The 10531-nt window shown below is 36.5% G+C and overlaps 1 protein-coding gene across 1 annotated transcript; it reads right to left on the reverse strand.

Moving 5' to 3' along the window:
* Positions 1-2540: 2540 nt before the first annotated feature.
* Positions 2541-10434, reverse strand: elovl7a (ELOVL fatty acid elongase 7a). Its single transcript, XM_084388559.1, has 8 exons — positions 10262-10434; positions 8100-8188; positions 7058-7248; positions 6280-6360; positions 5956-6012; positions 4489-4594; positions 3739-3875; positions 2541-3540 (listed from the first exon to the last, which is right to left on the reverse strand). Exons 2-8 carry the CDS (start codon positions 8170-8172, stop codon positions 3310-3312), a joined length of 876 nt encoding a protein of 291 aa, XP_084244685.1. The 5' UTR covers positions 8173-8188; positions 10262-10434; the 3' UTR covers positions 2541-3309.
* Between the last annotated feature and the right edge of the window lie 97 nt (positions 10435-10531).

Genomic DNA, 10531 nt, shown 5'->3' on the forward strand with positions numbered 1-10531 from the left:
ACGCGCGCGTCGGTGACGTTGCATGTGTGGTTATGTGATGTCGCAAGTGTGGTTATGTGGTGAGATGTCGTTATGAATTTAGGCAAGGCAAATATAATTGTAACTATACTAGCTTCATAATAATAATAATGATTTAATACATTAATAGGAAAACGAGCCAATTATCGTATTGATATCGTCAAAGGCATCTGCCATCGGCGATATCTCTGTCTATCGTCGATACACGATACTATCGTCTATCGGCACAACCCTAACATAAATGTATCCACTAACCATTTAGAAACGTCCAAGCGCAGTCGAAAAGTTGCAACCTCTTCCTGAGTCTGCACTCCACCACTGGTTATTTCTGAGATTTTGCATGACTGAGATTATTCGCCTGTTTTGTTATTGTTACTCTCTGTAAGGATCGGCCGTCGTCTGAATGGATGCGGGGAGCAGCGGCTCATTTGCATTTAAAGGGACGCACTTAAAAAACGGCTGGTTTTTGCTCACACTCAAAAGGGTGCTAATTTGACAAGCTATAATAAATGATCTGGGGGGTATTTTGAGCAGAAATTTCAGAAACACATTCTGGGGAAACCATTGATTTATATTACATCTTGTGAAAAGGGGCATGTCACCTTTAAAATATCTTCTTTTGTGTTCAACAGAAGAAATAAACTGGTAAATGGGAAAGGGTGGGTAAATGACACATTTGTCCTCAGCTTGTTTGTCTTTAGGTTTCAACAGTTCTGGGGGCAATCGTGAATTTTTTTTCCCTGAGAAACACCTAATGGCAAACTTATTCATGAATCAAACAGCAAAGTCAAGTCATTTGTAGTCTTAAGGTGGAACTGAAATAGCCTCAGAAGGCATGAAATATCACAGCAAGGACACATTTATTTGTAAATTCCCTCCACATACCTCTAAACCACTGGCCTACCACAGAGGGTTTACAACCAGATTAAGGTTACATTAACACCTATCAAAATGTGCACATTTCCTACTTATACATTTTTTTGCCTCCAAACTGCAGCTGTTGAATCTAATGACCATGCAGCTGTGCAGTTGCAACGTTGGATCACCATCAGTAAACAATTTACCACATCTGTTTGACAGTCCTTCAGTTAACAACATTCTTGGCTGCTAAAAAAAAAAAACTGGTTTGTCTTTGTCTAACTACATGCTCGTCCAAGTCACTCAATTCCACACAATGATGTCCAAACATTAAAAACTACAATATTAAACATTGCAGCATCTCTACAACAGTATTAAAAAGGAACAAAATACCTAAATGTAGCTGATTTGATTTCTCTAAATAACACCGCTTGATGAAGGGAGCTGTGCAGCATTTAACGTGTTCATTAGAGCAGTAAATGTTCCCTGCAGCGTTTGTCAGTAGTTTTTATTTAATTCTTTGCTGACATTGAGAGGGGTTTCACTTGGCAAATATATCTAATTAGCAGATCCCACCTCAAAATGACAAAGTGCGAAGTGTGGGGAAAGGCAGGAGTACCAAACAAACGTGAGCATTCTTCACAGCAATCCAAATTTATTCTGACCTGCTGTAGTTCACACATTCTGAGAACCGTGACCTACTTCTAACTGCTAGACAAAAATTACCCATGAAGCACCAGTGAACATGCTTTAAGGAGAATTCAGTTTTTCTGTTTTATGCAAGCACGAGGCAACCACTCATACATGTTTGTTCTACTACAAAAGCCTCTCAAACAAATCTCACTTACCATGCTTAAGTTTTCCATTGCATAAGGAAGCAGTTTTAGTTGAATGCACAAGCATGGAAAACATTGTATTTTAGATTACACAGCATCTCAAGACAGACAGAATTAAGATGCATTTACATGGTAATTTCAAATATAAACACCATTTGATATTGGTTTCCAACAGTACAGCTACAATAGGACATCATTATTAATACATACCTGCAAATACAAATATGACAATATATGATTTCAAATATTAAAAAAATATGTAAAAAGCATAATTTAGCCATTATTACAAATTAGCTGACTCCATTTGCAAGGAATTAAGCCATTGTGACTTCATTCTTCCTTGCAAAGATAAAGCAAATTGTGTATTTTTTTGCAAAATAAAAACAATGCCAAAAAAAATGAAGGTCTCCAATTTCAAATCATGAAAAAAAACTGCATTACAGTGTCAAACAATGTAAAGAAAATATACAAAATAATTAAGGGGTTAAAAACAAATGTTCAGAGACTGCAAAATTCCCAGACGCTTTTACCCGTTGATTGTTACTACAACATTTTACTCCACATGGGGGAGCTGTGATCTTCTGGTAAAACTGATAATTGGGTATTTTTTAAATATTTAAGGATGCATCCACATTTAAAACCAACACAACTCTAAATGGACACACAACAGATTAACCACAAACTGAAAGCTAATATATACAATTATTTAATTTTTCTCTGGATGCCCCCAGGTTTTGTGAAGTTTAGTTCACGTCTTGGGACAAATTCCCCAAAGTATAGTCAGCCCATTAGAAGGTGCAGTTATAAAAAATAAAAAACACACCAACATAAGTGAATACAGCATTTATTTATTTTTTTCATAAATATTTAAAACGAGTCGATTAACATTCTAAATTTATACAAAAATTGCAGGCTCCTGTCCTGGACAATAAAGCCCAAGACATTCATTACGATACGATGTATAAAATAAAAAGATAACCAAATTCCAGTCCTTCTTCACCAATAGTGCAAGATGAGATCAATGCATCGGTTCCTTCAAGGACAGTTGCCGTACTTGCTACCATTCACGCAATGTCACATGTAGAGGGTGAAAAGCACATAAATATGCATTACGGATATAGCACCTAGTGTTTGTGGTAGAATTGTCTCCACAGTTCTGATTTACGAAGGGAGAGAAGAAGAAATAATTCCAACACTTCTCCATCTTATTTACTGACATGGCCAAAAACGGGGACATAAAAATCTAAATATAGCAATAAAAAAAATGGCAATAAAAGTGAGGTGACTGACATGAGTGAGGAGCTGGGAGGCTTCTGACTCATTCACATCTCATTAAACAGGGAGGGGAAGCACATCAGTATGCAGAAACATAAGCAGCCCTTAAGGCAATGACCTAGAGTTCAACTCAAATGCCCAGCTGAGGTTAGAAGGCAAGATCCAGCCAAGACTGAAACACACAGTCTGTAAAGTAAAAAAAAATTTCCTAGGGCATCAAGATAAACTTTATGGTGTACATATAAATATGCTTATAAAAATGTAGCCAAAATGCTGTTTTAGGTAGATTGTCACTGCTGATTGGTTTGTCACACTGCACCAGTTATTCTTTCTTGTGGTGTATGTCATTGTTGTTCTGTAGCATGGTTGCGTTTTGCAGGACTTTAGGAAGCCTTTTGCCTTTTGTGTATGCATGGTACCAGAAGTTGAGGAAGAGGAGGAGGAAGACGACGCCATACAGAGTAATGAGGTAGATGAAAATGGGGTAAGGGTAAGGACATTCTTTCATGAAGTAGTACTGGCTAATATGAGCGGTTACGATGACAAACTGGATCTGAGAAAAGAGAGCACAAACAAAAACACAAATTGTGTCAAATCCGATTCAAATCAGTTAAGCTGTTAGTATGAACACCAAAACACCACAAAACAAGATTTTTAAATCCAGATCTAAACCACATCCATATGCAATTTTAAATGCATTTCTATAGCCACACACACACACCAAAAATAAATGAAAAATGCTGTAATATACCAGCTGTATTGAAGTTAGATGCTTCTTCCACCATAAAAATTTTTGAAAGGTAGGGCCGAGGGCTGAGAGTCCGTAGTATGTATACATGATGACATGAACAACACAGTTTAGGGGGGCGTGAAATGTCCCCAAACCACCTGAAACAAAAAAGGAAAATCATCTTTTAACTCTTTCCCCACCAGCGTTTAAAAATCATTTTCACAAAAATGCCATGACCCCCAGAATATTTGTCAAAAGAAAGTACAGAGTCTCTGCTTTAAAAAAAACAAAACATGTTTATTCTAGCTTCATGCATTATGTTTTAATCAACACTTGAATGTGGGTAAGTTTAATAAAAAAAATTTTTAGCAAAAAGCTGAGAAAATCTGGATCATATTCAGAACGATGGCCAAAACATCCATCAGTCCATCAACTCCCCTAATGCATGCACAGTCCTATAGCTCATCCTGGCTCGACATTTCATTCAGTAACATTAGGCGGTTTTAATGTTGATGATCGTGTTATTTTACATATGCATATGATCTCACTTGTTTCTGATTCTTCTTCACACGTTTTTTGATCAGGAGATTCTGTACTCTTTCAGTAGATGTGTCATAGCACCCCCTAGCTTATAATAGTGAAAACATGGAAAGCTAAAAAAAATTATATCAATGCGGGGAAGCGTTCTCTCACAAATGACAGAACTTTCCGTCAATGGCGGGGAAAGAGTTAAGTGTAGTCTTGCAATCAGGGGAAAAGATAAAGACATACCTGGAGAAAACCTGACTCCAAACCACCAAGTGAAAGGCATGATGGAATGATGAAAGACGTGTAGAAAGGACACCTGATTTTGCTTTTTTCTTAGTACAAAGAAGATCTGGCCAGAAAAGACAGATAAAAGACCCGGTATTGACATTTGTTTTCTGTGATCTGAACACAAAGGACAGCACTAAACACTGTTCATGTTTAAATGGAGTGATCCAGTGTTAAAATGTTTCTAATCCAATCACTCAAACAACATTTGATTGTAGTCAGAGGTATTTTGCATGTATAGTTTCAATAAAAATCCAATGCAACTGCCCCATGTCTATTAGAAGCACTTTTACTTACTGACAAATGAGTCTATTTTCTGTGTTAATTGACAGCATGCCATAGATGATTTAACCAGAGCTTAAGTTATATTGCTTCTATATAAGAAAAGCAAGCTTCCAATTTTCCACCCAATAGATTTAGTTTTGTCTCTCTGACTCACAATATTTCCATTTTATACCATCTAATAATATTGCTGACTGACAGTGTAGAGTGCCCACCACTAATATTGGCACCCTTGGTAAATATGAGCAAAGGTGGCTGTAAAAATTATTTTTCCTTTTAATCTTTCATTCAGAAATTCTAACCTTTCATTGAAGTGAAACAATTAAAAGTGGAGAGAAACTCACATTATGAAAAAGAAAAAAAAACTCTAGTTCATGATGGCCACAATTATATGCACCCAATTATTGCAATGTCCTTTTCCCAAGATAACAGCTCTGCTCGCCAGCTCTGAACACCTGACAAGAGATCAGAGACCATTCCTTACAGAATCTTTCCCCAGCTCCATGTTGGTGCTTTTTCTCTTCAGTTCATCCCACTCATTTTCTCTAGGGTTAGGTTAGGGAACTGGGACGGCCATGGCAGAAGCTTCATTTTTGACTCAGTGACACATTTTTGTGTTGATTTTGATGTTTGTTTTGGATCATTGTCCTGATAGAAGATCTAACCATGGCCCATCATAGGATTTCTAGCAGAAGCCGTCAGGTTTAGATTTTTTACCTGTTGGTATTTTCTAGAATTCATGATGTCATGTATCTGAACAAGATGTCCAGGACCTCCAGCAAAAAAAAAAAAAAAAAAAGGCCCACATTCAAGATCCAGCAGTATATTTAACCGTGGGCATGGGGTATTTTTTATCCCTGTTTGTCTGGTGAATTGCTGAAGTTTGTTTTTGGATGAGCAAGGAGAATTTTTCTTGAGGACTACCCTGGACCAAACACTATCCTGGTTTGGACTATCCTCCTCACCGTGCATTAGGACAATATAGACACGTCCTCTTCCAGGCAGATTTCTAACATCTTTAATTGATTGGAAGTTAATTTAGTTGATTCTTAATTATTGCCCTGATGGTGGAAAGGGGGATTCAGTAGCAGTAGCAATGCAGATGTCATGAAATCAAGGTAATAAGTAGGAAACATCACTCACTGTGTCCAACATCTCAATGAACTTGGAGAAGTAATAGAGCCAGCAAGTCCATGCCATCTGGAGAGTGAGAAATATAGATCAAGCACAAATGCCCGACAAACTATTAAATACAAAGCAAATTCATCAAACAAGGATACAATAATATCACTCAGAAATAAGTGTATTGCAGGAGGTCTGAATGGTTCTGTGTAACATTTAAGTCAAGTGACGCCAACCACATCCAAGCCAAATACCTAAGCCTGGTGCCAGGTTACATGAGAAAAAAAAAAAAACAGGGCAGAGGTTTTCACACGGCAGGTAAAGCAACATTTCTTCTGCTCTCACCCTCATGGCTTGTGGCGATCGAGAGGGGTCTAACAGATCACAGCCGAATGAATATCCTGTTCCCCAGCCTGACATCACAAACTGCAAAGAAAGAATACACCTGTAAGAGGCTTGATTGAAATTCAAGAACTTAAGAAATGTACCTTTGGCCATACCATTTATATGGAGATAGACTAAAGAAAAAAAGAGCCCATTATAAATACCTGACAAGGCAAGAAAAAAAAAAAACTCATATTTAGCCGAATGTCTAAACTGATTTTTTTCTATACAACAAAAATGGACTGATTCAAACTAAATTTCCAAAAGGGCAAAAAAGCTCTAAAGATTTTCACTAAACAACTGATATTTTCAGATTGTTCAACACAACACTATCTACATGGCTTCAGAAGATATAGAATACAGCAAACAGGTTAATTAGTGCCTGGCAATATGAATCACATCCACTTTTATTGTATGGAAAGGAGCTGCTTTAGACATATTGCAAAACATCTTTTGTGAGCCACAGACAGACAATTGTGGAATAACATGAGGAAGAGTAAATAGTAATTTGAGTAAACTGAACTAGGTAGGTTCTAGGTACTGAACACTGTAGGTAAACTCATTCCACCCATTTACACATTAGCTTTATGTGCGAACAGCATGAAACAAATTGAAACGGCAGCATAACTCAATGGACTCTAACAATACACGTTCATCAAAAAAAAAATTATCTTTGTAATCTCTCAAGCAAAACACGCAACAGGTTTGCCTGCCAGCAAAAATAATTATATTTATTTACCTCATAACACATGTAAAGAGAAAGAGCCACAACGCTGAAATTATAGATGACGAGGACCGGCTTCAGATTAAACGGTTTCCTGTTCTCCATTATCCTGGGCCCCAGTAACGTCACAAAGAAAATGTAAAATAAAATAATAGCCGTTTGCAGGATAGGAGAGGGCATGAACAGCCAGTCTTTTGTCCTCGGGTCTGAAATCACATCACAAGAATATCTGAACTCCGTGTAATGTCTCCATGCACAGCAACATCTATTGTAACGGTTGTGCATTAATCTATCTCCGATATTGCTGTTGTTGTTGTGCACCATAATTCTCTGAGATCAATAAATTACACTGATGTATGAGAAACTGACGTTTCAACAATCTCAGTAACAGAATCAGTCAACTTCTAAAAAAATACAAATAATAATAATTTGATGCACTAATGATTTTAAACAGTGTAAACCACGTTTACCAACCCCTTGTTTTTCCATTAATTTACCATTAATAATTAATTAATTTTTACAATAGAGATCTCAGTTATAGAGTTATGAGCCATGAACCAACACAATGTTTTTTATGACAAACTTAAAACTATTGTTTTAAATATGTTGATTATGTATATGTGTATGTATGTATGTATGTATGTATGTATGTATGTATGTATGTATGTATAATTAAATAAAAGAAATAATATATACTTATTATAAAATAAGATATAATATATTTGTTTATTTAATTTAAGTTTAAATTAAGTTGACTCTGCTTCATGGGAGTGGTTGGGCACTAGAGTTCTTTTGGCATGAGGAACTCCACTGTTAAACGTGTTTGTCAAAAATAAGATGAATTAATGCAGGCTGATGGCTTCAACAAAAGCATATACCATAAATAAACAACCTCATAGCTCACAGTAGGTCTGTCTATAATGATTTAAGTTATCGCCCAAAATCAATTCCCCTATGGACAAAATTATTTTTCAATGAGATTTTTACTTTCAGAATCTGACTGTTGCAGGTCATACATTGGTGTTTTTTTTCCCTCTAATGTCAGAAACCTTCTTACCTGCATTTTCAATCAACTTGATCCACTTGTCATACAAGTGTTCAGCTGTGGATGTGAACTCAGAGAATGCCATCACCGCCAATGAGAGCCTAAGGAGACAATTACAAAGAGTAAACAGGAGAGAACCCTCAAAGACCAACTACTGTAAAATCTACCATTTTTATCCTTTAAATCTTTCATTTAGCCTTGAACGCCACATGTCATTCAGACTGAATTTATAATTGATCAATTGAAATACACTTTCACAGTACTGTTCCCTTCTAGACAGTGTGACATGATGTGATATGGAACCTCAATGTTGCAAAAATGATGCAAGAATGGCTTATTTATGGTGGCAGCATGAAAGGTTGTATTGTGCTTAGAAAACACAAAAAGTTTAAAATCAGCAGTTGGACCATCCTCCATCCACTCCAGCAAACTCGGAGCTGAACAAGAGGGTGAGTGTTGGGACACAATGGTCAGCAGTCATTGTACATTAAGGACACAGAAGCCAGAACAGCCCATAAAATCATGGGGGTGGATAAACGAAGAAATGCAGAGCCCGAGAACAATGTACAGTATATATCACATAACGGTTCAACTCAGAGATGCATACAATGGAGAAACTCAGTTGTTCTTGATACCATTACCAGAAAAGTTCATTTCAAATCACATTATTCTGTAATAAATGTACACATCTGTGGCTGTGTATTCGGGGCGTAGCCTATAATTTTTATTCATTAAAGGGATTGTTCACCCAAAAATGACAATTCTGTCATAGTTTACTCGCCCTCAAATTGTTTCCAAACCTGTATACATTTCTTTCCTCTGCTAAACAAAGAAGATATTTTGAAGAATGCTTGTAACCAAACAGTTGATGGAACACACTGACTTCCATATGTTTTTCCCATACAGTTTGGATACCCATATTCTTCAAGATATCTTCTTTTGTGTTCAGCAGAAGGAAATTCATACAGGTTTGGAACAACTTGAGGGTGAATAAATGACAGAATTTTAATTTGAGTGAACCATCCCTCAAAAGGACAAATCAGATGAAGAAGAAAAAAATTAAAAGTGCTGAAATTGCAAATATGATTTGGATACTTCAAAGATCCATATTATTAATGTTGCTTATGCAGTTACAAGATAATTCAAAGCAAAAACCAAACAAACTTGTATAATTTTATGTCTGAAAATAAATAAATGTATTATACTGATATTTAAAAATATTATAACAATTTGAAAAACTGAAATAAATACAAGAATAAAAATATATTTTTCAGCTGCATATAAATGTAAAAAAAAAAAAGTAAAATGCCATCATTGTTGGTGAGGGTGAATATCAGCAGGCAATTTAATCAAATAAAGACCACATTATCACATTTATAACTGGATTTCATACATTAAATTACAATAATTATGTTAAAAACAGTTTACTTTAAGCTAAATGGTCCCTAAAAAAAAAAAAAAAACACTAACTCGAAGGCTGTACATGAATTCAGGCATCATTCTGGAGAAGCATCAATCAACCCAAGCGTTCTTTGCCTCCCTTCAATGTTTTATGTCGAGAAACTAATCAAACATGTGTTTCAGGGTATACTGGTCCAATTATCTGGAGAGAGTTGCCCGCCTAGATACTGTAATCTTTAATACAAGCCTCGACACGCCTGTTGCCATAAGACAGACTGATTACAGGTGTAAGAGGAGGACACTACCTTCCCTCCACACAGGTGCATTCAGGAACCGCATGGGCTCTTGACAGCTGAACTGGAAAGCCCAATACTAGCTAAACCTAACATAATATATTAAGTTTTACGTTTAAGTGTGGGATATGGATAATGGATAATGACATTTCAGACAAAAAAAAAAAAAAAAAAAAAACCTTAAACATATAAACACACACATTATATATTATATTATACACAGACAGTCGTCAGTATTTCGGAGACGCCACCTGAGCTCTAAAGAAGTAGCCTAACCATACCCACATCATAAAAAGTGTGATATCAACCTGAAAATAAATAACTATAATTAAGTGACTCAAAATACTGAGAGAAAATACTGTAACTCACTCCGACGGTTTTAACAGGGAAGGCAGAATATCCTCATTATTACAAAGAAATTCACAGCATGTCACATACGGACTTCACACAAAAAAAGGCAAGTGCAGGTGCGCGTCTTACCGTGACAAAACAGACGGAAAATCGGATATGTGTGTATTTCCACGCACACCTCGAGGTCCTCCCGGTCCTCCGTGCCAGGTAAAGTAGTTTAAAAAGTAAAAATCTTAAGGTTTGAACACACGACCTCCATCAATTAACCTTAAAGACGCGCGAGTTCCCTCTTCATTGCAATGACCGAGCGGTGGGCGGAGACGTTCACCTGATTCCGAGACTGAGGGCTCTGATTGGTCAAATGTCGCATCAGGACTTGTAATACCCCCACGCGTGAAT

The sequence above is a fragment of the Rutilus rutilus genome (assembly GCF_951802725.1).
Source record: "Rutilus rutilus genome assembly, chromosome: 19".
NCBI classification, from domain to species: Eukaryota; Metazoa; Chordata; class Actinopteri; order Cypriniformes; family Leuciscidae; genus Rutilus; species Rutilus rutilus.

Coding starts and splice junctions, on each gene's coding strand:
- elovl7a (XM_084388559.1), bottom strand. CDS start 8,172: ATGGCATTCTCTGAGTTCACATCCACAGCTGAACACTTGTATGACAAG. Junction 6,013..6,279: donor GATCGCCACAAGCCATGAGG/GTGAGAGCAGAA, acceptor CTCACTCTCCAG/ATGGCATGGACTTGCTGGCT. Junction 3,541..3,738: donor ATCTAACTTCAATACAGCTG/GTATATTACAGC, acceptor CTCTTTTCTCAG/ATCCAGTTTGTCATCGTAAC.